Source organism: Aquila chrysaetos, chromosome 8, assembly GCF_900496995.4.
Source record: "Aquila chrysaetos chrysaetos chromosome 8, bAquChr1.4, whole genome shotgun sequence".
NCBI lineage: Eukaryota > Metazoa > Chordata > Aves > Accipitriformes > Accipitridae > Aquila > Aquila chrysaetos.
In genome coordinates, this window is record NC_044011.1 from 1,312,026 (window position 1) to 1,339,094 (window position 27,069).

The 27,069-nt window shown below is 72.2% G+C and overlaps 3 protein-coding genes across 3 annotated transcripts; 2 read left to right on the forward strand and 1 right to left on the reverse strand.

Annotated features, from left to right (window-relative positions):
• Positions 1-880: 880 nt before the first annotated feature.
• Positions 881-2,864, forward strand: GJD3 (gap junction protein delta 3). The gene is given in 4 exon segments (XM_030021962.1): positions 881-1,660; positions 1,998-2,229; positions 2,231-2,320; positions 2,322-2,864. Coding segments are annotated over 4 exon segments (1,317 nt in total). The 5' UTR covers positions 881-1,079; the 3' UTR covers positions 2,736-2,864.
• Positions 2,865-3,690: 826 nt separating this feature from the next.
• Positions 3,691-26,672, reverse strand: RARA (retinoic acid receptor alpha). The gene is given in 10 exon segments (XM_030021961.2): positions 3,691-4,387; positions 4,666-4,824; positions 5,081-5,285; positions 5,364-5,540; positions 5,625-5,785; positions 6,775-6,916; positions 7,012-7,160; positions 18,720-18,801; positions 18,803-19,025; positions 26,505-26,672. Coding segments are annotated over 9 exon segments (1,803 nt in total). The 5' UTR covers positions 18,899-19,025; positions 26,505-26,672; the 3' UTR covers positions 3,691-3,755.
• Positions 22,512-23,789, forward strand: LOC115344764 (splicing factor 3B subunit 4-like). Its single transcript, XM_041125395.1, has 3 exons — positions 22,512-22,906; positions 23,065-23,205; positions 23,248-23,789. The coding sequence occupies exons 1-3, from the start codon at positions 22,512-22,514 to the stop codon at positions 23,753-23,755; spliced, it is 1,044 nt and encodes a 347-aa protein (XP_040981329.1). The 3' UTR covers positions 23,756-23,789.
• Positions 26,673-27,069: the final 397 nt, after the last annotated feature.

Genomic DNA, 27,069 nt, shown 5'->3' on the forward strand with positions numbered 1-27,069 from the left:
GGTGTCCACAGCAGGAGGGATCAGGGTCACTAATGAAGCCCTGGGGGATGAGCTGCGCTGTCCCGTGTCCCCACACCTGGGAGCTCAGCACCCCGGGGCCCCAAGAGCATCATGCACATGGCTGAAACGTGCAGCGCAGGGTTGGTGCGGGGCTGCCATCGTGCCGGGGGGCACGGGGAGCAGGCGGTGGCTCCTGGGCTGGCACCGGGGGACGAGCAGGACCCAGCTGCAACACCCGCCTCCCCCATGTCCCAGGCTGGTGATTCACTGCACACAGGGAGCTGTGTGGCTGCGCGACCGACTGGCAAACCCCGGGGCCCCCCCGTGCCCCACCAGCCATGGCGCGGCGGTCGGGTGCAGGCACTATCGGTGCCACCGAGGTGCTTTGCTGGAACCCAGTCAAGTGTGGAAAGCGCTGTCAGATTTTCCACTGCCGGGCTCTGGAGAGCGTCTCCGGCGCGTCCCTGCCGAGGGGCCGTGCTATTTACAGCTCTCCTTGCTGCAAGCGTGCCCGGAGAATCAGTTGTTATGACTTGCACAGCAAATGGCGAGGCCATGGCCGCGCCGCGCGGGCTGCTCTGGGCTGGGATTGTAGCTGCTCCCGTAACCCCAGCATCACCCAAATGTATATAGAGAGCTCTGTGAGCCATGCATACATACACACACACTCTCTCTCTCTGCACCACAGTTTATCTACACCAGGATTGTCTCCATCACAAGATCTCCCTGACCAGGACTTTGGGGACACTGAGCACTGCTGGAGGGGAGCTGAGCTGTGGGGCATCGGGCTTCAACCCACCATGGGCATTGCATGTCCCCGAGGGGTGAGGAGGGCCTGAGGGTGACCCGCATCGGCCAGGGCTCTGCTCCCGTTACCAGAAAGGGAACCTCAGGCAAAGACCATCGGCACTTGCCCCGGCTGGGCAGGGGCTGGCGGGAGCCCTGGCCGTGCCACAGAGGATTTCTTGCAGAGCATCGCAGCGCTTTGAAAAGCAGCTGCCCAGCAGCATGGCCTCCCGCCGGCCGGCGCAGCTCTGTCTGCCAGTACGTGCCAGAGCTGGGGCAGCCCGGGACGGTCCATGGGACCCTCCATGTCCCCGACAGCCTGGGCGCAGCGTCACGGAGCAGAGAGGGCTGGTGCCAATCCTGAGCATCCCCCGGGCACAGCACCCCTGCCCCGCGGGAGAGAGTGTGGCCCCAGGCAAGACCGCGGGGCAGGAGCTGTCGCAGCACGGTCGAATGCGGCCCACGCACGTGAGTTCTGCCGAGGCCAGGGAGGCGATGCCAGGGCTGGGGGGGCCTTTTGGGGGCCGAGTGCTGTGGCTTGGTATCCTGAGTTTGGGGAGGCCAAGGCACAAGGGCAGTTCTGCATATGGGGGGGGGGGGAAGCCGCTGCCCGCTGCGCCAACCTGCGCCCTGGGCAGCTGCTGGCCCTGGGGCAGGGGCAGCGTTTGTCTTTGAGGCCCCCCCCCCCGGGCAGAGCTGAGCCCTTCCCTCCCCTCCAGGCGCCCCTGCGGCTGCTCTGTCTCTTTAAAAGGACTCCAGGCGTGGCTGCGGGACCGTCATCCCATCCCAGCTGGACAAGGGACCGGACAGTCCGGACAGCCCTGGACAGCCGGCACCAGCCGCGCTGGCACACCGTGGACTGCAGCCTCCGCAGGTACCGGGGCTGACCCCACCAGGCTGGGGCTGTGGGGGGGGCTTGGGGGAATACCGGGCAGGACAAGGGATGGGGAACCTGCTGGTCCTGCCCCAGCTGGTGTCCTTGGACCCATCTCTGGGGGAGTGAGTCCTGGAGCACAGCAGACACCTGGGGACACTCGTGACAGGGGTGAGCTGGGCTGGCACTGCCAGGGCACCCTCCTGGGAGCGGGGATGGGTGCGATGCATTTGGGATTGTCATGGAGCATAGTGAGCTGGAGGGGCCGTGCTGCTCGCTGGGATCTGTTCTTGTGGGCACGGAGTCCCCCCCCCCAGCGCTGACCCCGCTCCCGCAGCACGGCCATGGGCGAGTGGGGCTTCCTGAGCTCGCTGCTGGACGCGGTGCAGGAGCACTCGCCCATGGTGGGGCGGTTCTGGCTGGTGGTGATGCTCCTCTTCCGCATCCTCGTCCTGGCCACCGTGGGCAGCGACGTCTTCGAGGACGAGCAGGAGGAGTTCGTCTGCAACACGCAGCAGCCAGGCTGCAAACCGGTGTGCTACGATGCCGCCTTCCCCATCTCCCACTACCCGCTTCCTCGTCTTCCACATCGTCGTGCTCTCGGCCCCCGCCGCTCTCTTCGTCATCTTCGCCGTGCACCAGGCGGCCAAGCCGGGGCGCGGGGGGGGCCGCCGGCCAGCGCGCCCGTCGCCTCCAGCCCTTCTACGTGGGCAGCGTGGTGGCACGCATCGCGGCCGAGCTGGGTTTCCTGCTGGGGCAGGCGCTGCTCTACGGCTTCAGGGTGCAGCCGCTCTTCGTCTGCCGCCGCCGGCCCTGCCCGCACCGCGTCGACTGCTTCGTCTCCCGCCCCACCGAGAAAACCGTCTTCATCCACTTCTACTTCGTGGTGGGGCTGATCTCGGCGCTGCTCAGCCTGGCCGAGCTCGCCCACCTCCTGCGCAAGGGCCCCCCGCCCCGGGCTGGGTGCTGCCACCGGCCGCAGGAGCGGGGACCGGCCCCCGGGCAGCCGGCGGGGGCCGCGGAGGAGCCGTGCTGCTCCACCGGACCCCCACCGCGGGGGGACCTGACTGTGTAGCCGGCCCTGGGGCCACCATCGCTGGCACGAGCTGTGGCTGTGCTCAGCCCGGCGGGTGCCCAGCGGGCGGCTGCGGCTCTCCCCGCCCCAGCCCTCGCCGTGCCGGGGAAGCGGGGCCGTGCCGTGCCCCGGTGCCTCCGGTTCCTGTTGTGGGTGCCGGACGGGCCTCACCCGGCAGCTGCTGGAAAAAAAAATATGGACAAAAGGAAGACAAATAGGTCCCATCCCTGCGCAGCAGCTGGGACGCCCCTGACCCCCGCTGCGCCCCAGCCCCGCATGGGGGGGGGCCACGGCTGCCCCCACACCCCGTGCCAAGCGTGTCACGAATGCGCTGGGGCTCTGCAGGCCAGGGCTGGCCCCGGCATGGGGGATGCGACCGCAGCGTCAGCGCTGGGAAGGGCAGAGCTTTGGGGGTGCTGGGGGGACCCCAACGGGTTCTGCCCCAGCCCAGCCTTTGGGGATAGCCAGAGCCAAGGAGGGCAGATGGTGGGAGGGGTCCTGGGGTGCCCCCCCTGCAGCAAAGAACCCCCCAGGACTCGGGGTGCTGCAGCCCTGACCATGCCACCCCCCCCCCCCCCCCCAGGCACCCCCCCACCCCGGTGTCCCCCGCAGCAAGAACGAGCCGGGCACTAGAATAAATAAACTTTATTCTGGAGCCAGCCCCCCCCCCACCCCGTCCCCCCCATCCTCCCCGTGCCGGCAGGGCCAGGCCCCGCTCCCCGCAAGGTCGGGGCTGGCACCACCACGTGCCCCTGTGGCCCCCACCACACCTGGGGGGGCCGGGGCAGGGCCTGCCCGGCACCCCTGACTCTAAAACCACTAAAATCTCAACAACAACAAAAAAAAAAAGTAATAATAATAAATCGTGTGCCCCCTCCCACCCCCCCCCCGGCAGCGCCCGCCGTGCCCCCTCCACCTGCACAGGCCTAAAAACCCCTCCAAACTTTTACAAAGGTTTTAAAACGTATTTATAGATATTTATAGATATTTATATATATATACTTTGCTTTCTTTTCTCTTTTAAATGACTCTGCTTCCTCGGCGTGCGGGGTCTGGCCGGGTCCTCCCCGCCGGACGGCCGGGACGGGACGGGGGGGTGGCTCGGTGGTCGCAATCCCATGTGTGCTGGTGCTGGTGGGGCCGGGGTGTCCCCGGGGATGCGGCCGAGGGCCCCCGCGCCCCTGAAATGTGACTCAACCAACGCGCTTCGCCCGGGGCTGGGGGGCGGGGGGGGTGGGGGGAGGGGGGTTGGTGTCCGGGGGCCTGCAGGGCTCCCTGCGGGGGTCCGCTCCGGCAGGGGAGTCCCGGGGCTGCGCCGGCGCGGGGGCTGCCGAGAAGTCCGCCCCAGGGGGGGCTGCAGCCAGGGCCGAGTCGCAGGGTGTCCCCCCCCCCTGCATGCCGGCGTGCCGGGCTCTGTCCTGGTGCGCGCCGGGCGCGGGTCACGGCGAGTGCGTGGCCGGGCTGCTGCGGTTGGAGCTGGGCGAAAGGCTGGGGCTGCAGCTGCCCGGGGGGGGGCCCCAGGCTGCCGGCGCGGGGGCCACCCGGCTGCCCCCCCAGCGTGTCCATGCCCTCCGAGTTCTCCAGCATCTCCTGGATGAGGGGCGGCATCGACCCTGGGATCTCCATCTTCAGCGTGATCACCCGCTCGGCGCCTGCGGGAAGGGTCGGGGGTCAGCAGGGCAGGGCACTGCTGGCACCCCCAAACCAGCACCCCCGGCTCTGCTCCACCCCCCCCCGGGTGCCGAGGATAAGGGACACGGCCACGTCCCCAGCGTCCCTGGAAGATGCAGTGCTGGGGGTATCCCTTCCCGAGGATGCTGTGCCCTGGGGAAGGATGCGTGACCTGGACCCCCCCCGCCGCGACGATGCTGAGCCCAAGGGATGCTCCCCTGGGACACGGAGCCACGGCCGGCCCTGCCCCAGCGCTCACCCTTGGCGCTGATGCTGCGGAGATCCGTGATCTTCATGAGCATCTTAGGGAACATGTGGGGTTTGTTGGGCCTCCTCTTCCTCACGTAGATCTTCAGCGCCTCCAGCAGCGGCTCCTGTAGCTTGTCCACTTTGTCGGGCTGCTCCAGGTCCTGGCGGTCTGGGCAAGGAGTGGGGTGGGGGGGTTGGACAGTGGTTATGGGGGGGCAGCACTCATCCTGTCATTCCCTTTTGCCCCCCGTGGGCGCAGATATGGCCCAGCTCCCTGTACCGGGCCCCAAGGGGGTCACTGGGGTGGCTGTGTCATGGCAAAGGGCACCATTTGGGGTCTTCTTCATCACCCATTTGGGGAGGACAGCTGGGCAGGCTGCACCCCCCCCCCCCGACACTGCCCTGCACCCCCCCCCGGCACCCACCTCCGCAGATGAGGCAGATGGCACTGAGCAGCCCCGTCTCGGCGTCGTCCATCTCCAGCGGCAGCAGCTGGTTGGCGAAGGCGAAGACGAGGTCGGTGAGGGGCCCGAAGCCGGCGTTGTGCATCTGCGTGCGGTTCAGCGTCAGCCCATCCGAGAAGGTCATGGTGTCCTGCTCTGGCGTGTAGCGCGTGCAGATCCGCAGGATCTGGGGGGGAGCGAGGGCGAGGGGCTCAGCCTGGTGTCCCCTCCCCGTCCCTGCCCGCGTCCCAGTCCCCGCTCTCACCAGAATGTCGAGGCAGGCAGCTTTGAGGAGGGTGATCTGGTCGGCGATGGTGAGCGTGGTGAAGCCGGGGAGCTGCTTGGCAAACTCCACCGTCTTGATGATGCACTTGGTGGACAACTCGCTGAACTTGTCCCACAGGTCGATGTCCAGGGAGACCCTCTGCTCCGAGCTGTTGTTCTGCAGCGGGGAACGGGGGGATGAGGGCACGGGGGAGGCTGCCGTGCTCCCCAGCACCCCCCCCCGGGACCCTCCGACACTCACCGTAGTGTATTTGCCGAGCTGGCAGAGGGCGGGGAAGGTCTCCTGGTGGGCTTTGCGCACCTTCTCGATGAGCTCCTCCACCTCGGGCGTGATGATGTAGCTCTCCGAGCACTCCGGCTTGGGCACGTCCTTCTTCTTCTTGTTCCGGTCATTGCGGACGGCTGTGGGGACGGCAGGGTCAGCGTCACCCGGCCCCGCTGCCACCCAGCAGCCCCTACCCAAGGTGGGGCTCGGCCCCTCGGCATTCTGTGCCCCCCCCCAGGGCAGGATGAGGACCCCACCACCCGTGATGGGATCAGCCGCGGTGACAAATGGCCAGTGGAGCCGCCAGCCTGCACAGCTTTCCTTTAAATAAGCCCCCAAGTCATTAGGAGGCAATTAGGGGTGACAGCACACCCGTGGCGGCGGGGGGGCACACCCCTGGCCACGGGGACGGTGCTCAGCTCTGCTCTGCAAAGCCGATACAGCGGAGAATAACACCAGGGAGAGAAAATGGCAGCTGAGCCACCGCGCTCATCATGGGGGCGTGTGGAGGATGCCCTCGAGGCAGCAGCGGCGGCGGGGGGGGGGGAGCAGCCGGGGACAGCCCCAGCCCCGCACCCCACAGGGATCAGCCTCTGTGGGCCGTGGTGGGGCCAGGACCCCCCTTAGGTGCAGGCTGAGCTGCAGCCCCTGGGATGCTGATCACCCCCCCGTGGCAGCGCCCAGCCCACCCCAGCATCTGCCAGCCCTCTCCCGGGGGGGTCACGGGCCCCACAGGGGCAGGCAGATGGGGCAGGACTGGGCGGGGGGGGGGCAGCTGCACCCCAGCAGCCGTCGCCCCCGGTCACCCATCCCCGGCGATGCCGTGCCGCGCGCTGGGGGTACAGCCGGGCACCATGACAACTGGCACGCAGACACCGGGAGGCCTCGTCAGCATCATTTATCTCTGACATCATCAATCACGCGTTGCCTGGGCAACGGCCAGGCTGTGACACAAATCCAGCCCCCCCCCCCCCCCCCCCAAGGGCCTCACTGGGCACATGGCGGGGGATGCCGGCATGGCCCACCGCGACCAGGAACCCCCCCCCCCGGCTGCACCCAGGCAGGGTGTCCCCATCCCCGTCCCATCCCCATCCCCATCCCAATCCCCGTCCCTGTCCACACTCACACTCCTTGGACATGCCGACTTCAAAGCACTTCTGGAGGCGGCAGTACTGGCACCGGTTGCGCGTCACCTTGTTGATGATGCAGTTCTTGTCCCGGTGGCACGTGTACACCATGTTCTTTTGGATGCTGCGGCGGAAGAAGCCCTGGGGACCCCGCACGCCCCGGTCAGCGCCCGGACCGGGGACCCTGGGGACCCGCGGGGACGGTGGCCCCGGCTCGGGACGCTGGCAGCTCTCACCTTGCAGCCCTCGCAGGCGCTCACCCCGTAGTGGTACCCCGAGGACTTGTCCTGGCAGACGAAGCAGGGCTTGTAGATGCGGGGCAGGGGCGGGGGCGAGGGCGGGCTGGGCACGATCTCCTCCGAGCTGGTGCTCTGCGTCTCGACGGCTGCAGGGAAGGCGGCGGCACTCAGGACACGGAGACCCCCGGGCAGGGCTGGCCCTGCGGGGACCCCCCACCCCATCCCGCACCCCCCCGACAGTGCTAGGGCTGGTCCCTGGGTCCGGTGGTCCCGCCAGCCCCTCCCTGCGCTGCCCACCCCAGCCTTGCCCAGCCACGGGGCCGGGTCGCACGGGGCCGGTGGGGAGAGGATGTGAGCTGGGAAGATGCAACTTGACATTTCCAGGCCACAGAGACGATGTGGAATTCAGGCAGACAAAAAAAAAAAAAAAAAAAAAAAAAAAAAAAAAAAAAAAGAAAAAAGCCGGGATCCCAGGAGCCCCTCGTGCGGGCGGCACTGATGGCGTCTGCGGGACTGGCGCGGTGCAGTCCCGGTGCGGTGCAGTCCCGGTGCGGGGTCCGGTGCCACGCACTCGCACACACGTGTGCACAATGCGGGGACCACCCGCTGCACCCACCGCCCCAGCACCAAAAGCACAGCCCCCCCAGGAGGGGACGGGCATGGTGGCACCCAGCCAGCACCCCATGGGCCCCCCCGTGGGGGACATCCCCGAGGGCAGCGCTGCCCTCGTCCCCGTGACGGGGGGGAGAGCCCCCGGCCACCATGTGCTGCAACAGCCGAGCCAGCCCTGGGGACGCAGCCACTGCCCGCTGCTCCCAAAAACCATGGGACGTGTCTGCTCCCCCTCCTGCACCCCAAAATCCCGTGGGACATGCCCGCTGCCCCCCAGGATCACCCCTCTCCCCCACTATCACCAGGACCGCCCAGGAGGTGCCCGAGCCCCCCAGGACAAGCCCCGTCCCCCCTGCCCCGGCGTAGCCCCAGCCGTGGCGGGGGTGCGGTGCAGCTGGGGTGCCAGCCCCCGGCACGGGGTGCAGCCAGGCAGGGGTTAAGCGCTCCCCGGCTCCTCCGGGATGTTTGCGAATGTTTTTCTGCAGCAGGAGCCAAGCGAACCAGTCAAACAGGATATTAAAGGCCGGGCCCGGCAGGGGAGCCCGCCCCGCCAGCCCCTGCACCCCAAAAAAGGCCCCGCCGCAGCCCGCTTCCCCCCAGGGCCGGGGTGCTGCGGGGAGAAACCCTGGCCAGGGGCACCCACAACCCCCCCCCCCCACCCTAGAGCTAAGCCGAGGAGGGGTCCCACTGGGGTTGGTGGGGCTTGGGGGGGGGGTGACGGATGAGGGGTGGGGGGTCCCCAGCTTGGCTGTGCCACCGGCCACTCGCCGAAGGTCATGGGTGCAGATGGAGCCAGGGAGGGGGGACAACGGGGACAAAGCCACCCACGATGCTCGTCCCCCAACACAACAGGGACGGGAGAGCGCGCCAGCATGGAGGCGAGCAGGCGGGGCTCAGAGGCGAGCGTGCAGCGTGGGATACGAGCGTGCAGCATGGAATACGAGCGTGCAGGGTGGGATATGAGTGTGCGGGGTGGGATATGAGTGTGCGGGGTGGGATACGAGCATGCGAGGTGGGATACGAGCGTGCGGGGTGGGATACGAGAGTGCGGAGTACGCAGGCGAGCGTGTGGGGTGGGATACGAGCGTGCAGGGTGGGATACCAGTGTGCGGGGTACGGAGGCGAGCGTGTGAGGTGGGATACGAGTGTGCGGGGTGGGATACGAGTGTGCGGGGTGCGGAGGCGAGCGACCCGGGCAGCGCTTCCTGGGCGGCACTGAATAAATCACCACTGCCACTTGAGGGAGCGGAGCCATTAAAGTGACTGAGCGAACGTCGTCTATAATTTATCGCCTCTTTTATATAATTTAAGAACTTCCTCGTGGAGAGCTGCACTCACAAAATGCAGATTTGACAAGATTTTGATGTGCTGGGTGCGGAAGGGGGGGAGGGGACCCGGCTCCCCCCCCCCCCGCGCCGGCGCACGTCGGTAGGCACGGCTGTGCCAGCACCACGGGAATCCCCTGCCACCGCAGCCACCAGCGAAGGGACCACGGTGCCACGGGGAAGGGGACGGGGCTGCGGGCACAGCCGCCTGCCCGGCCAGCGCACCCCAAGAGCCCCTCGCGGTGTCATCAGGCCTGGGTGCCCCTCACGCCCCTGCGGGACAATGGGAGGGCACAGAGCAGCACCCAAAGGTGCTGATCGGGCAGGATGGGTGCAAACCTCCCCTGCTCCCGTGGGGCTGGGTGCAGGAGGGGCCGCCTGGGAACACCCGGGACCCCGGCGTCCGAGCTCCCTCCCCTCCCCCAGCCCCATCTCCTCCTGGAACAGGAGGGACCCAGGCATCCTGCCCCCCCCTTCCCCCCCCCCCCCCCATACTGAGGAAGCGGAGCCCAGCTGCAGACCAGATGCTGCGGCTCCGCCAGCATCCCCGGGCGATCGCGCCGCCCCCGCCCGCGGCCCCGCCGGCCGCTTCCTGCCCGCACCAAGGGACCCCGGGGCACCCCGACACCCGGCACCCCGACACCCCGGCGTGGGAAAGCGCCGGCGGGGCCACAACGTGTGCCAGGGCCTGGGGGGGGGACCCCGGAGACCAGACTGCCGCTACCCTCGCCAACAACCGGCCGTCACTCCCGGGCCAGAGCCGGGGATGGCACCCAGGCCTCTGGAAACCGGGGGGGGGGGGGGGGGGGGGCCACAAGAAGCAAAGCCCCGGCCGGGGGACGCAGCTGCAGGGCCCGGTGCGGCTGGCAGCGCCGTGCCAGGCGGGACAGCCCCACGGCCACACCGCGGGGCCCGGCACAGCTGGCAAGAGGGTGGGTGCCCGCTCAGGGCTTTCCTGCGGATGAGGATCCCACGTGCCCCGAATTCCTGCGCCTCTGCGGGAGCGAGGTGGGGAAAGGAGGGTCCCGGGAGCCCCGAGCCATGGGGTACCCCAGGCCATGCGGTGCCCGGTCCTGCTCACGTGTGACCGGGCACGGTGCTCAGCCCGCCGGACACCACCACCCCGCCTGGTCCCCACAGGGCATCCTGCCCAGCGGACCCAGGGGGTCCCGTCCCACACCAGCACCGGGGCCTGGGGTCCCCACCACCCCGACTCACCCATCTGCTGAGCCGCCGCCGCCACCACCCCGTGCCGCAGCGCTGCGCTGGCTGCGCGCCACCGGCCGGCCCAGGGTGATGGAGCGCAGCTAACGCGAGGCGACGGCAGGGCCACCCCGTGCCCGGCGGGGCGGTGCTCATGCACAACCCAACCCTATATATCCCCCCCCCCGAGACCCCCACAAAACCACCGGCAGGATGTGGACCCAGGCGGGCAGGGGATGCCTACCGCCTCAGTGGGCTCCTGCAAGCCCCTCCGTTGCCCTCGGGAACCGCCTGGTGCCTCAGTTTCCCCAGCTGGGTCATGGCAGCATCCCCAGGACCCGCCGCAGCGGCAGGCAGGCTCCCCGTGCCCCAAAAAGCGGCTCTTGCCCCTGTGCCAGCGAGACGGCGTCCCGCCGGGCAGGGCAGCGTCGGTGCCGGGCCAGCAGCCAGCACCTCGGGGCCAGCCCCGCTGGGCACAGCCCAGCCACAGCTGTGTCTGGGGAAACTGAGGCACGGCACGGCCGCCCCCGACACCACCGAGCTGTGCCGCGGGCTAGCACCCCCAGGCTGGGGAGACACGGCACCTCGGCGTGACGTAGGAAGTGGGGCACCCTGCCAGGGAGTCCTGCCAGCACCCGCTGCCCACGCGCCTGCCGGGTCACGGTCACCGTGACCAGACCCCGGAGGTGCCCTGGCCTGGGTCCACCCACAGCTGCAGCCCACCGGGAGGGAGCTCTGGCCAGGAGACCCCTCTCCTGCAGGACTGGGGGTACAGAGCAGGCACGATGGCCCCCAGCCACCCCGCTCAGGACAGCATGGCCCCAGTGGGATTAAGGGGGGGGCCTGTGCTAAGGGGATGGCACTAGAGACTGGGACACACAGCCCCTGCCAGGCCCTGCCTGCTCCGGGGCTCCAAAGGCAGCACCCCCCCCCCCAGAAGCGGCGGGAGCCCCCACGGCAGCCCCGTGCCGTCCCCAGCTGCAGACAAAGGCCCCTCGCGCCGCGCTCGATGCCAGCAGAAAGGTCGAGCGGTCCCGAGACAATGGGGGGGGAGTGAGACCACGGGGGCCATGGCCACGCACCCCTGGCCACGGGCACCACACCGGGCATCGCCGTGGGAAGGGCGAACGGCAGCAGGGAGAGGGGCACGCCAGCCCCCCCAGGGATGAGGCGGTCCCCCAGCCCGCACCCCGCGGGAGGGCCCCCGCAGCCCTTATGGGGTGAAAGTCCTACAGAGCCCGGCAGGACTTTCCCCGGGCCGTTATCGCCGCCCGCGGCCCCTGGGCACCAGGCCAGGCTGGCCAGCTGCCCACTTCGGGGGGGGGGCGGCGGGCACGGGACCCCCCTCCAGCCTGCGCAGGCCCCACTCACCCCCCACACCACCCTCACCCCTGCACGGTGGGCACAAAGCAGGGCCCTGTGTCCCCCCCGTGGGGTGGCAGCCCCCGGGCCGGCTGGCAGCTTGGGGTCTGCTGCTGCCCACGCCCCTGCCTGCTCCCACTGCCTGCTGCCCACCCTGGCACGGAGATGCCCGCACGCCCACCGCACCCCCCCCCCAGTCTGCCCAGAGCACGGGGCCTGCCCGTCCCCAAGGACGGTGGGGGACCCACGGGGGACGCCGGGCTGTGACCCCCCCCCCCCCAAGGACACAGGGCAGGATCCTGCCAGCCTGATCCCCACATCAGCACCCAGGACACCCCGATCCCCAGCACGGCTGTGGCGGGGGGGGGGGGGGGGGGGGCGCTGTCCACGCCAGCGCTCCCCCTCCACCCGTGCAGCAGCAGCAGCAGCAGGCGCAGCGGCTCTGTAGTTAATTGGATTTTGTCGGCGCCCTTATCAGGAGGGAACGAAATTCCCGGCGGAGCTGGCGCTGCCGCGGACCCCACTCGCGGGAAGGGGGGTGCGGGGGGTGCCCCGCCGGGCCCCGACACCCACCCACCCAGCCCCCCCCCCCCGCCTCGCCGGGCTCAGCCCCGGCCCGGCCGCCCCAGCTCTCGCCGAAATAGGACAAGGGTTGTTTATGGCCGAGCCGGCAGCTTCTGCGCAGAGCTCGGCCCGGCGATGCAGCCGGCGGGGAGGGCGCCGGGCACCCCCCCCCCCCCCCCGCGATCAGCACCCACCCCCCTGCTCAGCTCCCCCGCCCGTGGCCAAGCCCCCAGCACCCATCCCAGCGCCCAGCACCCATCCCAGCACACCCCCCCCCCCAACCCCGCAGCCTTCCCCCCCCCCCCGCCCGGATCAGAGCCGGGTTTGAGGCCGTTCTTTCTCGCCCCCCAACCCCCCAGGGCGGGCTCCAGCACCGGCCCGCGGCGACGGTGAGGGGCCCGGCCGCCCCCGGGGCGCAGGTACCTACAGCGGCCGGAGCTGCTCCAGGGCGGGGGGGCGGCGGGGGGTCCCGCGGGGCGCGGGGGGGCCGCGCTCCGGCAGCAGGCAACCCCGACCCGGCCCGTAGAAATCCATCCGGAGGAAGGGGCCGGGGGGCAGCCCCGCCACCGCCGCGCCCTCGTACATGGCCCGGGGCCCGCGGGGGGGGGGGGGGGGGGCGGCTCCCCCGATCCGGCGGCGGGGGGGGCGGCCCCGGGCGGTCAGCGCCCCCCCCCGCGGCAGCCGGGCCCCCGGGGCGCCCCGCGCCGCTCTGCCATGGCCCCGCCGCGGCTCAGCCGGGGAGCGGGGCCCCGCCGCTCCGCTCCGCGCCCGGGCAGGCGGCGGCGGCGGCGACGGGAGGCGGAGGAGGAGGAGGAGGAGGAGGAGGAGGAGGAGGAGGAGGAAGAGGGGGAGGAGGGGGAGGGGAGGAAGGCGCAGCCCCGCCGGCTCTGCGGCTCCGGCAGCCCCGGTCCCTCCCGACACCAGCCGCCTCCCCACAGCCTTAACCCGCTCCGCGCCGCGGGGCCGCCCCCGTCCTCCCCCGCCGCCGCCGCCGCCTCCCCTCCCCGGGACGGCCGGCACCGGCACCGGCACCGGCCGCGCGGGGGGGACACTGCCGCGGTTGGGGGGGGGGTTGGGGGGGTGGGCGCACGGCGGGGCCGGGGGCTGCCCGGGGCCGGGGCTCATTTGCCTAATGGGATGCGGGTGAACTGCGGGTGAACCCGGCGGGGAAGGGCTCACCTCGCCCTGACCCCCGGCCGCCCCCCCGGGGGTGCGGGTGCCACCGCACGGGGTGGGGGGGGGAGCGTGTGTGCATGGATGTGCATGCGTGTTCCTGCTGCGTGACAGGGTTTTGCACCCCCCTGCAGAGGGGCCCACGGGTGCTCCAGCTACCCCGTAGCATGGGGGGGGTTGCGTGTGCGCACGGGGCAGCCTGTGTGCGCACACACACGTGTGCATTCCTTCTGCACACACGTACACATGTGTGACACCATGTCCCCGGCTGAGCGTGCGAACACATACGTGTGCGTGTGTGCACATCCCCACAGTATCTGTGTGTGTGCATGTGCACACCCCCACCGCACACGTGTGTGCTCGCGTGTGGTCCGTGTAGGGCAGAGCAACGCATGCTACCCCTCCCCACTGCGCTGCCCCTGCACACAGGTCCCCACGGGAAGTGACACCCCAAACCCAGGGCCTCTCCCGGGGCCGCCCAAGCGGTTGACGGCACTGCCCACACAGACCGGCATCACCCCACGCAGCACGGCCGGCTCAGCCCCGCTGCCCGCACCCAGACAGGGACGGACCCACGCCAAGGACGGCGGCCACAGGCCAGGCTGGCAGGACGGGCGCCGGCGGTGCCGCTTCCCTGACGCGCCGGTAACGTCCCCGCCGCACGGTCTCACCCGCCCACCCTCGCTTCCTGCAGGGCGGCACCACCGGCACAGCCACGCCGCTGGGCCCAGCCCCGGTGAGCCCCACGGCGGGCACGCGGCCTCTGCCACGCCACGGGGGTCCGCTCTGCCCCAGCTCCGCGCTGCCCACCGCAGGCGTGCCCTTAGAGGGAGAGCCCAGGGTGCTGGGCCCATCCGAACCCCCGCCCGGGTCCTGCCACGTGCAAGGGGCAGGAGGAGCACACGCGTGTGCACGGCTGGACGCTGGTGGGAAGATGCAGGCCAGCCCGGCCACACGCAGCAAGCAGGGAACGTGCATGAGCAGATGTGCGTGTGCACGCGTGTGCGCACACGGCAGTATGCACACGCACGGCAGCGTGCGCACACGCACCCCGATGCTGCGGGCACCCTCCCGCCGGCACGGCCGCACTCTGCACACCCACGCACCCTGGCCCTGCACATGCCGGCAGTCCCCCCCCCCGCCTCCACCCCCGGCCCCAAAGTGAGCAGCCAGGGCCGCCCCGCTTTTATTTCCAACCTGCCCCCTCCAAAGAGAGCAGGGGGGAAAGGGGAGAAAAACAAAACAGAATAAGAAAAAGGCTGGGAGGCGTGTGCATGTGTATGTGTGTGCAAGTGTGTGCGTGTGTGTCTGCGCAGAGCAGATCAGCAGCGCCTGTTTAAATAATAATAGAAAGTCAAAGGCTTTGCTTAGCCAGCAGGTTTCTGAACAAAAGCCCAGCGCTCCTCCAACTTCCTGCAGCGAACATGACAAATGTCTGCTTTGACTCATTTACCAGCGCTGGAAAGAATGTGGCTGCGACGGAGGGGACGGAGGGGACGCGGGCCGGTGGCACTGCACGGCTCGGCCACGGCACGGCTGTGCCATGCACGCACGCCAGCGGCCGCCCCACCGGGCAGCGCTTCCCGTCCCGCGCCGACGGCAACAGGAAGAAACAGAGATTAAAAAAAAAAAAAACAAACCCCAAAGCCTTAACGCAGAAGCCAAGAGGAACTGGGCGAGGGGAGCGCCCCGCACGAAGCCCCGTGGCACGAGGGGGACGAGGACGCCCTGCCATGCGCCCTGTCCCTCCGCCACGTCCCACCGCCCCGCCAGCAGCCTGGAGACACCACAATGGCCCCCCCACAGCACCCCTCGGCCCCACTTCTTCCTGGCCCCACTCGCGCGGGCGGCCGATGCTCCGGGGAACACAAGATGCCCCCGCGAGCATGATGGAGACCCGGCCACAAAGCCCGTGGGGACACCACGGGGGACACCGGCGTGCCCGGAGCGGGCGCCTTCGGGAGCGCAGCGTCACAGCCCCGGCAGACAACGGGACGTGGGCAGGGACGCCCGGGACCCCCACGCAAACCCACCCGTCTCAGCCCTGGGAGTAGGGGGTGCCTGGCCCCGGCCCCTTCCCCCCCATCCCCACGCCGGCACCTCGGGGCCTCGCAGCCCCCCTCCCGCCCGCCCACTTCAAAAGACCCCATTTATCCCCTTCAGCGGCTTTTGAGCGCGGCGAATTCCCGGCCGGCGCAGGCGGCTCCCCCCGGCCCCCGTGACAGTGATAGAAAACCTCCGCCGTAATGGGCTTTCCCAGGCGCGGGGGCCCAGCGCCCAGCCCGGCCTCATCAATCTTCCCCGGGTGGGGATGGGGGGGGGACGGCACCGGGGGGGGGGTCCCCAGCACCGCACCCCACAGGGGCTCCCCGGCCCCTGCCCCGAGCGGGGCCCCCATAGCCCCGCCACCCCCCCCGCCCGCGGCCCCCGGCCTGCAGGGAGCACGTTTTGCTCATTAATTTTTAAAAATTAATTAATTACGGGGCGCTGCGGGGGAGCGGCTGCGGCGCGGAGGAAACCGGAGCCAGCGGGTAGGGTGACAGGCCGGACCCGGCCGCGGGGCCCCCCGTCCCGGCAGCCGGGAGCTGGGATGGGGGGCCCGGCTGCAGGGGGAGGGGGGCCGCGCTGGGGTCCCATTTCCCGCAGCCTGGGAACCAGGGCGGAGGGAGGGTCCCCGGTGGGGGTGGCAGCCCAGGGAGACCCTCGCGGGGCGATGGGCGGAAATCCCTTATGGCCCCCCAAGACCCTCCGTGGGCCAGCGCTGGGGACCCCCAGGGTCAACCGGGCCCCACGGCAGAAGGCCACCACGGAGCCCCCGGGGACGGGGATGAGGGCACAGGCGCAGCCCTGGCACCGCCACACGCACCGACACGCGTGCGCACACCCGGCACGGGGACACAGGCGGCCGCGTGCGGCGTGCACGCATGGGCGCGCGGGCACGGGCACACGCACAGTGGGCTGGGCGCTGAGCAAACACACGCACGCGCACACCCCCCCCCCCGCACAGCTGCTCAGCCCTGCACACACTTGCTACACGCATGCACACACACACACACACACACCCCGCCCCAGCTGTGCGCACACGGGCGTGCACGCACACGCGGAGGCACAGCTGGCAGCGCACGCGCGCAGCGCCACGGACACACACGCAGCCAGCTCCACGCGCACACGGATGTGCACACCCCCTTGCACGGGGTACACGCACACGCACACCCCCCCTCAGCGTGCGCACACGAGCACGCACATGCACACCCAGCGTGCGAGCGCACACGAGCCCACACACAGCTCTGAGCCTGGTAAGGCCCCACTGCGGCCCTGGGTGCCCCCCCCCCCACCGCTACTGTCCCCTGCCCGCCCCACATCAGGGCCCAGTGTGGGGCAGGGGGTCCCATCCCCAACCTGCAGGGGAAGCTGCAGCACTTGTGCCGGGGGGGGGCCGTGCCTGGGGGTCCCCAGGACCGTGTCCAGCACCTCTGCTCACTTCCCCTTTGCCGGGCGTTCTCGACTCACGGCACGAAGGGCCCCACCGCACGGGTCTGGCCCCGGCTGGGACGGTGGCTCCCAGGGCACCCAGGGACACCCACCTCAGGCCAGGGGGGGTGCAACGGGCCCCCCCTCCACCCACGCCCAGGGCAAGTGGGGCAGCCCCCAGCACCACGCACAGATTACGGCAGACCCCATTTCCCCGCGCCGAAGACAAAGCACGCAGCACCCCGCGGGGCGAGATCCGGCGCCAGCAGCCCTCCTGCAGCCCCAGCGCCAGCAGATCCCTGTCCCGACACCCACAGCCCCGGCGGGGCGCCCGGCCGAGCCCCGGGGGGGGGGGCATCTGCACCCCCAGGAGGGCCCAGCCGGATTGGCCCCGGGGCCAGGCAGCTGCAGCACATCTGGCGAGGGCGGGCTGGTGGCGGGGCCAGACGCATGTGAGGAGGGGGTGGCTGCACCGGGCCCCTCCGTGGCCCCCCAGCCCCGAGTCCCCCCCAGCTGGGACACGGACCCTGGTGTTTCCCTGCCAGCCCCGCCACCAGGAAAGCGAGCAGGAGCATCCTGCCTGGGCACACACCAAATACTGTAGGACCTACACAAACAGGGCACCCACCAGGCTGTACAGGTGCCATGGCGGGGGGACGACGACAGACACAGTGCCCCCACCCCCTGGGATCCCTGGGCACCCCAGCAGGGAAGGGCAAGGGGAAACTGAGGCACGGTCCACCCGGCACCCTCCAGCCCTGCCTGGCCCCCTGCCCGTGGCCCCCATCCCCACTGCCAGAGAAGCAAGGGGGGGACACGACAGGCGCCCCCACACCCCCCCCCCGCCCCAGCCCGTTCCCACAACACCGTGCGGCGGGAATGGCCCCAGAGCCAGCGCGGGGGAGGGGCCCCACCCGCCACCACCCAGTCGTTGAACTGGTCCCACTGGGTCCCACCGCCGCCGGGGCGGCTCCGGCGGGGGACAGCGCCCGGGGCCGGCCCTGCCCGGGCCTGCACCGTCCCCCGGGGCCAGGGACGGGTTGGGGGGGGGGGCCCCCGCCACACCCCGACCCACGGGGGCCTCCCCGACGGCGGGTGCCGCGGGGCACCCATGCCGGCACGGCGCGGGAACGGGCAAGGGCGCCCGTCTGCAGCGGTGCCGGGGATGTTCCGGAAGGGGTCTGGCAGCCGCCCCGCGGCACCCAGCGAGGATCCGGGGAAACTGAGGCACGCTGTGAGCCATGGGCTGGGGTCACGGTGCGGGGAGGACCCCGTCCGGGAGCCCACCTCCCACGGCTCCCAGCTGCCGGCGCGGCGGGGTGGTGATTACCGGGGCCGTGATGGACGACCCTGTCAGGGGGAAATTGAATCAGGAGCAGACGCGATGATTGCCTTCATCGCCTCCCCCACGGGCGGCCCCCGCGCCGCCGGCGAACAAAGAGCCGCCGTGGGGACGCAGCGCGGCACCGGCCTCCCCGGCCCCCCGCCACCGCCGAGCCCCCCATCTCCCAGCCCGGCCGCGGTGGGTGCTGGGGACGGTGACAGCCAACGGCCCCTAACCAGGGCCAGCTGGGCCGTTAACAGCCGGGGTATAAACACAGCCATTAACGAAGGCGGCCACACAGCAGCAATTAACTGACACACACCTCGCCGGGTGCCACTGCCCGCTCCGTGCCTCAGTTTCCCCAGCGGCACCACTAATGGGGACACGCGGGGAGAAGCGCCCAGCACTCGCTTCCCACTGGACAAGGAGCCGATGCCCCCCCAAACCGAGCTCCCCACGGGTGGGCGATGAGGTGGCTGGGAGCAGGGAGACCCCCACCCTCACCGGTACCACCGCCCCGGGGCAGTTTACAGACCAGTGCCAGAGCAGCAGCCTGGGGGTGGCACCTGTGTCCCACGCTGGGGACAGACCCTGGCACAGAGGGGTCCCCGCGCGCCCCAACCCCAGCACCAGGGGTCCCACAACCCCCCCCACGGTGCCGCGGTACTCACTGGCAGGCGACGGGGTGCTGTATCCACTGACGGGCAGCTGGTGCTGGATGCCGGCCAGCGTGCTGGGCGGCGAGAGCCCCCCCCAGCATGTGGGGGAAGAAGAAGGCGTAGGGGGGCACGGGGTAACCGTTGAGGTGCCCCCCTCCGGGCGTGGGGCAGGAGCTGCTGTTGCTAGCCATGGCGGGGGTCTCCGTTGCAGGGCAGGGGCTCTCAGATGCTGGGCACGGGGGCCGAGCAGAGCATGGGGCCCGCGGGTGACCCGCTGCCCGGCGGCTGTCCTCGCTGGCGGCGCTGGCTCCTGCGACGCTGTGGGGGGGAGCAGAGAAGGGGGGGGTTAGCAGAGGGGCTGGGATGCCTGGCCCCCGCCCCGATGGGGCACCCACCCACCGTGCCTCAGTTTCCCCAGACACCACCACCACCACCACCCCCCCCAAAGGGGCCGCATCCCCTCCCGGCCCCAGGAGGGCGCAGCCGGCCGGGCGCAGCGCTCCCCACGAGATTAACGACAATCCCCCAGATTAGCGACACCGGGACCGGCGGGGCCCGGCAGGCACAGGTCGCTAATCCCGGCTTAGCGGGCGAGGGGGCAGGGGACGGGGGGACGGTGTGGGGACACTGTGGCCCCACAGGGCAGCCCCTTAGGCCAGGGGTCGTGCAACGGCCCCAAACCCGATCCCCCAAACCTGCCCTGGGAGCAGGGGCGCACGGGGGGGGGGGGGGGGGGTCCCAGGACGGCAGCACCCCTTGCCCCAGCCTGGGGGGCTGCGAGGCAGCTGGGGGGGGGCGGGGGACGGGCACACAGAGGTCCCCTGAGGACAGCGGCTCTGCTCCAGCCCAGCTCTCTGCTGTCACGGCTGCGCGCCCCCGCCGCCTCCGCTCCCCCCACGCCTGCGCTGAGGGGGCTCAGCCAACCGGCCCCCGGGGCAGGAGGGGGGCTCCCCCCCCCCAACCCCGGGACTGGCACCCGGGGGGGTCTCAGCCTGGCCGCCTGCCACAGGGCCGGGCTCTGCCCGTCGAGGCGCAGCCACCGCCATGTGCCGGGTTGCGCCGGCAGCTCCCACGCCAACCCGGTGGGGCACAGACCCCACGGCCCGGGCCAGGCCGGGGGGTGGCGGTGGGAAGGGGGGCACGGGGCTTTCACAATCCCGGGCTGGCTGTTTATTTAAGCGCTGGCGCGGGGCCCGGCGGGGGCTGTTTATTTGCCGAGAGTGCTGGCTCCCGGCCCCGCGGAGGCGGAAAAGGATCCAGAGGAACAAGGCTGGGCCGCCCGGCGAGGCGCTGGGGAGGGGCTGGGCCGGGCACAGCCCTGCCTGTCCCCCCCCCCCCAGCACCCAGCTGGGTGCACCCACTGGAGACCGGACCCCCATCCCGCCAGCTCACACCAGCACCCACAGCCCCGCTGCTGCCCCCCACCCGTGGGGACCCACCGGAGCCCCCACGGGGAGATCCATGGTCCAGCTGCCCCCAGGGTGGGCACCGAGCAGTGGCTGGGGGGGGGGGGGGTCACGTCACCCCCCCACCCACCGGCACAGGGCGCCCCGCCATGCGCTGCAGCGCGTGCGGGATTCCCACGGGCACTGCCGGGGCACGGTGCCGGATGCCAGGTCAGCATCCGTCCCGGGCACAGGGGCCACGGCTCAGCCCCGGATAAGGGACGGCCCTCCCATGGGGTCCCCACATGGGGCTGCACGGACCCCGGCCCCCCCCCCCCCAGTGTGGGGGGCTGCCCGTGACCCCCACCCCCACCCCAAGTCAGGCCGTGGCCCCCGAGCCGCGCTGGCCGGGGGGAGCAGGGGGGAGGGAGGCGCGGGAAGAACTGTTTATGTTTGCCGGTGCCAAGTGCTCGCTGGGCACCGCGCCAGCCACGCCGGGGCCCAATTACTCAACCCGCTCCCGCTCCCCCCCCCCCCCCCCCCCCCCGCACACCACCGGCCCTGGGACCGAGCGAGGCCAGCACCACCGGGCTGGCCACCATGCACCCCGAACCTGGCAGGCGGTTGCTGGCCCCTTCCCAACACCCCAGGGGAGCAGCAGCGGCCAGGAGGGTGCAGGGAGCCCGGCCAACCCCGCTCCCGCGGGTCCCTGCGGGCAGAAGGAGCTGCAGCCCAGAGGAGCCCCCACGGGCCCCCGTGCCGGCACAGACCCCGGCCCGTGGCTGCTCCCCAACTGGGGGGTCCTGGGCATCCCAAATGGGAGCCCTGGGCGTCCTGGACGGGCCCCGCTCCCAAAGCGCCCCAGGCCAGCGGCGTGGGGCCAGGGGCCATGCAGCCCCTCGGGGGGGGGGCCTGTGCTCACCCTCCCCGGCGCCTTTTCCTCCAGTCCCCGGCAGGAGCTGGACGGAGCCCGGAGCTTCCTGGAATCCAGCGCCTCGTTCCAGCCCCACAGAAAACACGGCCGCAGGGCCCGGGCCAAATCCCAGCCACGAGGAACCTCCCGCCCAGGCCGGGGGCGGCCCCCGGGAGCGGACGGACGCACGGACGCCCGGACCCGAGCAGTTCCCAGGGCCAGCAGCAGCACGGCTTGGGGGGGGGGGGACGGGGACACACGACACGACCACGACCCCAACCATGACCACCCTACGCACCCAGACAGGCCGGCCCCCAAGAGACCCGGACCAAAAACGCAGCCCCCCCCAGCTGTGACGCCAGGCTGGATTCACTGCGCACACCCGAGCAGGGCCGCATCCTGCTCCCCTGCGCCTGGCACGGCCAGCGCGGCTAACCACAGAGCAGCAGGGATTGCACCGGGACAGCGACACCCACCTCCCCAGCGGCCGTCCCCAGCCCTGCCCGTCGAGGGGGCCAAGCAGCACCCCCCCCTTCCCACCCCACGGGCTCCCCGAACCCCCCCGGTGCAGGCAGCACCCCCAGCCCCGGTGCCCATGTCACACCACCAAACCCAGCCACGCTTCCTGCCGGGGCACTCGCCGATGGCAGCGCCAGCGCCCGGATGTGACACGCCAGCGAGTGGGGGCACCGCCCTGTGTCCCCCCCCCCCCCAGCACCGCGGGGGCAAGCGGGGCCGGGGTTGCTGTGGGGTACCTGGCGGGGCAGTGGGCAGTGACCGAGCCCTTCCTGTCATGCCTGCGGGCACCACGCTCCCGGCCGCAGCTTCCCCTTGCCGCTCTCGATTCCTGGGCGGCCAGGTTTCAGTTCAGCCACGGCCCCCTGCCACCCCGGACTCCGTCACCCCGGTGCCCTGCCACCCCGGACTCCGTCACCCCGGTGCCCTGCCACCCCGGAGTCCGTCACCCCGGTCCCCTGCCACCCCGGACTCCGTCACCCCGGAGCCCACGGCCCCAGCCCCCTACCAGCCCACTCTGCTCCCCAAACCTGGCAGGGGGGTCCCCTATCCTCACCGGCCAGGTCATGGGGACACCCCAGTGCCAGGCCGCCCCTGCGAGCGCAGGGGCAGAGGGAGGGGGTGCCGTGCCCCCCCCCCCCGGTGCGGGGGGAGCAGGGTGGCCCCGCTCCGCCGGCAGCCTCCCGGGCAGGGCAGGAAGCACCCACGAAGCTGCTGTGCGGTCACAGCCTGCGGTTTCCTCGCTGCTGTCGGCACCCGGCCCAGGGCGGCCTCACACGCGAGGCCGAGAGCCCGGCTGCCCCCCCCCCCCCCGCTGCCACCGCCCCCTCTCCCCTCTCCCCGGCTCCCCCTGGGCCAGCCAGCGCCGTGCAGGGGGTGTGAGGTGCCCCCCTGGCAGGGCCACCGAGCGAGACCCCCTCCCCATAGCCCCGAAGCATCTCGGCCGTGAGTCACCGTCACGTTTCTCACGTCCCCGGGCAGGTGTGAATCATGCCCCAGCCCGGCGGCAGGGCCGGAGCCGGCGGCACACGCTCGGCACAGGCAGCGTGCACCGAGCCGGGGCTGCCCGCTTCGAGGGGATCTGGGGGTCCTGGGGCCGGTGCGGACCTCAGGACCCGCACGCCGCTCCCAAGGGCCAGCGGCACACCCGGGGGCTCGCTCAGCCCCACGCGGGTCCCCGGGCGGTGCCGATGTCCCCACACCCTGTGGGCCAGCAGCGACCCCGGCCCGGCCAGCACCGCTTCCCCCAGCACGGACGCGGGGCCGGGGACATCGCGCTGGCCGGTGGGGACGGTGTCCTTGCCGGTGGGGATGGTGTCCGTGCTGGTCTCCTCATGCCGTGGGGGCACAGCGGCACCCAAAGGAGCGGCTGCCGACCCCGCAGCGTGGGTCCTCGCCCCGGCACCCCCACGTCCCACTGCCGGCTGGGAGCCACAAACTGAAATTCCACCTGTCGCGGCCGGGCCGGCTCCGGTTACGCCGGGAACGCGCCGCTCCGGTTACACCTCCCGCACCCGCCGCCAGACGCGCCATTCTTCTGCAGGAACAGGTGCCCCAGCCCCCACCACGGCCCCCAGGACGGGCACGACCGTGCCACGCCGCTGCCGGCACCAGCACTACCCCGGCCCGGCTGCCCCGTGGGTGCCGGCTCGCCGGATCCTGGAAGGAGCGGGCCAGTCCAGCTCAGCCCCAAAGGCCCAGCGGTGCCCGGGCCAGCCCTGCCCACCAGCCCCTCGCACCGCAGGACAGCCCTGCAGCACCCTGGGGACCCCCACCCACACCTTGGCACCCCCAGGCCCAGCCCGGCCCCCACCCTGCGATACAGCCCCGACCCTCAGGACCAGCCGAGGGAACCGCAGGTCCCGCTGCCAGTGGGGGGGTCACAGTCCCAGAGTGCCCCATCCCAGTTCCCCGCCAGCTCCTGGGAAGCGGCGGGATTGTGCCACGGCAGCCGCTCGCAGCAGCCCCCGGTTGTTTTTAGCCCTGGATGCGGCACACAGCCGGCGCCCTGGGAACGGCGTGCCGGGAACAGCGCGGCCCCAGACAGCCCTTTCTGGCTCGGCGACAGCCGGCAGACAAGTGCAGCTGGCTGCGCCGCCGGCCCGCGGCACGGGGCCGCTCGGGACACGGTGCCCGGGGCCGGCGTGGGTGGACTCAACGGGCAGGCAGCCGCTCGACACCCCCGGACGCCGGGATGTGGTGGCACCGCGCTCCCGGCCCGGGCAGGCTCCTAGGTGCTGGGATCCGGCCAGGCAGGACCGGGACCTGGCGTAACCTGGGGCAGCCGAACCACCCTGGGCCGCAGGCACCGCGACCCACCGTGCCGCAACTGGGCCGGCTGCAGGAGGGCGTGCAGACGCGTGCCGCTGCCACGTCCCCCGTCACAGCCCGGCAGCCGTGGCTCAGCCGGGGACAGCGGAGGCCGGGGCGGGCGCACGAGGCCCCTCGCCGGGCCCTGCCACGAGCCACCCCCCCCAGCTCCCCCCCACCCCCCGCTAAGCTGCCTCCAGCCGCAGGGAGATTAACCCATTTTCCGTAATCAGCACATGTGTCACCGCAGATATGATCGCAGCCCCCCCCACGCCTGCCGGCACCGCAGCCCTTCCCTCCGAGCCCCGGGGCTGGCACTGCCACGGGGGGCCCTGCTGCACAGGGGTGCCTGTGGGTGCCGGGGGGCTCCGGGCACGCGCCGTGAGGCCCCCAGAGCTCCGCCAGCCGAGGGCCCCCCTGAAGTGCTGCAACAGCACCCCAAAAAGGGCCAGGGGACCCCGGAATCCAGCCACCCCCTCGGTGGCAGCGCTGGCATCGGCACGGGTCCTTGCCGGGGCGGGTGGCCCAGGGCACGCTCTGCCCGCGGCCGGCGCAGCCGAGTGTGGCACGTTGACACGCCAGAGCCTCCTGGTTATAAATAGAGCCGGAGCCGTGGAGCTGGTGAATCCCGGTGCTGCAGGGCAGGCGGCGGCACGGGCCCTCCCCAGGCTCGGCGGCTGTGACACCGCTCCCGGCAAGGGGACCGAGCGCCAGGGACGCGGCGGGTGTGCAAGGACAGCCGGGCGAAGCCGGGTAGCCCGGCTGGGGTGGGGCACCCACAGGCACCGGGCAGTTTGGGCCGGGACACGGGGCTCTGCCCTCCTCCCCGCCGTCCCGGTGCCCGCTGGTGGCGGCTGTGTCACCTGGGGGGGGGGGGGGGGGGCCGCGAGCGGTGGACGACGGAACCGGGCACCCACCGGCATTCCCGGTGCGAGCATCCGCGGGGCCACGCGCGTCCCTGCGCCGCAGCAAGGTCACCCCCAAGGGCAGGGCGCGGGGGCCCACGGGTGACATATGGCCCGGGAGCGGTGGCCGCGGGGCTGCTAAGCCACCGAGCCGTCACCCGCTAATCCCGGCACGGAGGCTGGCGGTCGGGGCACCGCACCCAGAGCCGCTGGCCGGCGCCTGCCCGGCAACCCCTGAGCGGTGTGACCGGTGGGGACCGGTGTGACCACTGCGGGGAAGCACCCGTGTCCCCCTGTGTGTCCCCCCCCCAGCTCCGAGCCCGCTGGGCTGCGGGACGGCCCCCACCACCCAACGAGGTCAAAGGTCAGAGGCACAGATTTAGGGGACACCCCGGCTCCAGCGGGCAGGGGGGGGCCCAGCCCCAGCCCTCCCCCCCCCCCCCCCCGGACTGGGGCACTGCTGCCCATCCCCGGGGGGCTCCCCCCACCCACGGGGCCGCGGCCGGAGAGGGGGGGGAACACGACAACACACAGCCGGTGGACCCCCCTCCCTCTCCCCTCCCCTCCGCTGCCAGGAGCCCGCGGGGGCTCCGCCACCCCCGGGCATCTGCCGCGGCGGGGGAGGCGGCGGCCGGCGCCCCCCGCCCGCCGCCCCCCCCCCCCCGGCCCCGCCGCCGCGCCAGCGCCCTGTCAGCCGCGGAGAGCGATGGCTTCCTCCGCCCGCCGGCCAGGAAACGGCGCAGACGCCGCTCCCGCCCCCCCCCGGACCCCGGACCCCGGCCCCCGCCGCCGCCCCCCCCCCCCGAGCTCCCGGCCCCGCTCACCCGACGGGTCCCGCCGTCTGCGCCCCGGTGTGTGTGTGTGTGTCCCCCCGCACCCCGAAAAGGGGAAGCTGCCCCGGCCCCCCCCTCACCCGCCCCCGCCGGGGAGGGGAAGGCGGACGGCGGGGGGGGGGGGGGGGGGGACGTGGCTTCGCGTACCGGCGGCCCGGGGCGGGGGGGCCGGTGATCCCGGGAGGGGGGGGCAGCCCTAGCACCGCGGTCCGTGGCGGTGTCCCGGACCCCCCCGGGGTGGGGGACCGCAGCTCGCCGCGTCGGGGGTGCCCCGAGCCCTCAGCGGGAAGGGGGGGGCAGCGCTGCCGCTTGGGAGCGTCCAGCCAGCCGGTCCCGGGAGGTGGGGGGGGGACCCCAGCACCGGTAACCGGAGCGGGGGGGGAACAGCACCGCCAAGCCCGGGGGGGGGGGGGGCAAGCCACGATCCGGAACCGGGCCGGGGGACAACGCTGCCCGTCTGGGGCTCACGGCAGCCACAACCAGGCGGGGGCCCTCACCCCCCCGCGGGGACCCCACCACGGAGACTGAGCGAGGGGGATCCCCAGGATTTCCCCCCCCCCCCCTTACCAGAGGGTGATCCCCAGCACCGCCTCCCGGGAGGGGGGGCCCCCCCCCCCGACCTAGGACCCCCAAGACGCCCCTCCCGGGGCAGGACCCCCAGCAGCCCCTCCCGGGGCGGAGACACCCCACCCCCCCAACCCACCACGGGGGGGGGGGACGACGGGGGGTGTCCCGGCTGCACGGCGGGACAGCACCCACCACTCTCACCCGGTCCTCAGCCCCCCGGGAGGACACCCCCCCCCCCCACCCCGCCACCGGCACGACGCAGCGGATTCCCCCCCCCCCCCCCCCCGCCCGCACCTAACACCGGGGAGGCGGTACCCGGAGCCGCGGCAAGAGCCTCCCTCCCCCACCACGGGGGCCCACTCGTTTACCTGATCCCGGAGACCGTCACACCGAAATCCTTAAAACCGAGAAGCTCCCGGTGGCGGTTGCATGGCGGAGGAAGAAGAGGCACGGGGAAAGACCCGGCCTGGGAGGTTGAGGAGAGGGGAGAGGAGGGAGAGGGGGGGGGGAAAGGGAAAGGGGGGGGAAAAGGGGAAGGGGGGGTTAACGGGATTGGGGGGGGGGGTATAGGGAGCTTAACGAGCGGCGGCCGCGGCCATTGCGAGTCATGTGCTCGCGGGGAAACTTTACCCGGGGCTGGGCCGGGCGGGGCCGGCGGCGGCGGCGGCGGCGGAGGGCGGGGGGGGAGCGAGGGAGGACGCCCCGCCCCTCCCGCCGGCCCCGCCCACGCCCCGCCCCTCCCGCCAATGGGGCGCCGCCTCCGGCGGCGCCCCATTGGCGGGAGGGGCGGGGCGTGGGCGGGGCCGGCGCTGCATTGGAACTCTTTGAAGTCTCCAGAAGGCGGAAGGGGAGAAAGTGGGTGCGCGCGCCGCGCGAAGGTGTGTGTGGAGCTGGGGGGGGGGGGGGGAGCTCTTAAAGGGGCCGCGCAACCGC

What these genes read in the sequence shown, in the direction of transcription:
- LOC115344764 (XM_041125395.1), top strand. Translation starts at nt 22,512, where the DNA reads ATGCCCCAGCCCGGCGGCAGGGCCGGAGCCGGCGGCACACGCTCGGCA. An exon ending in GCGGCTGCCGACCCCGCAGC is followed by an intron (nt 22,907 to 23,064) that starts GTGGGTCCTCGC and finishes ATTCTTCTGCAG; the next exon opens with GAACAGGTGCCCCAGCCCCC. An exon ending in AGGAGCGGGCCAGTCCAGCT is followed by an intron (nt 23,206 to 23,247) that starts CAGCCCCAAAGG and finishes AGCCCTGCCCAC; the next exon opens with CAGCCCCTCGCACCGCAGGA.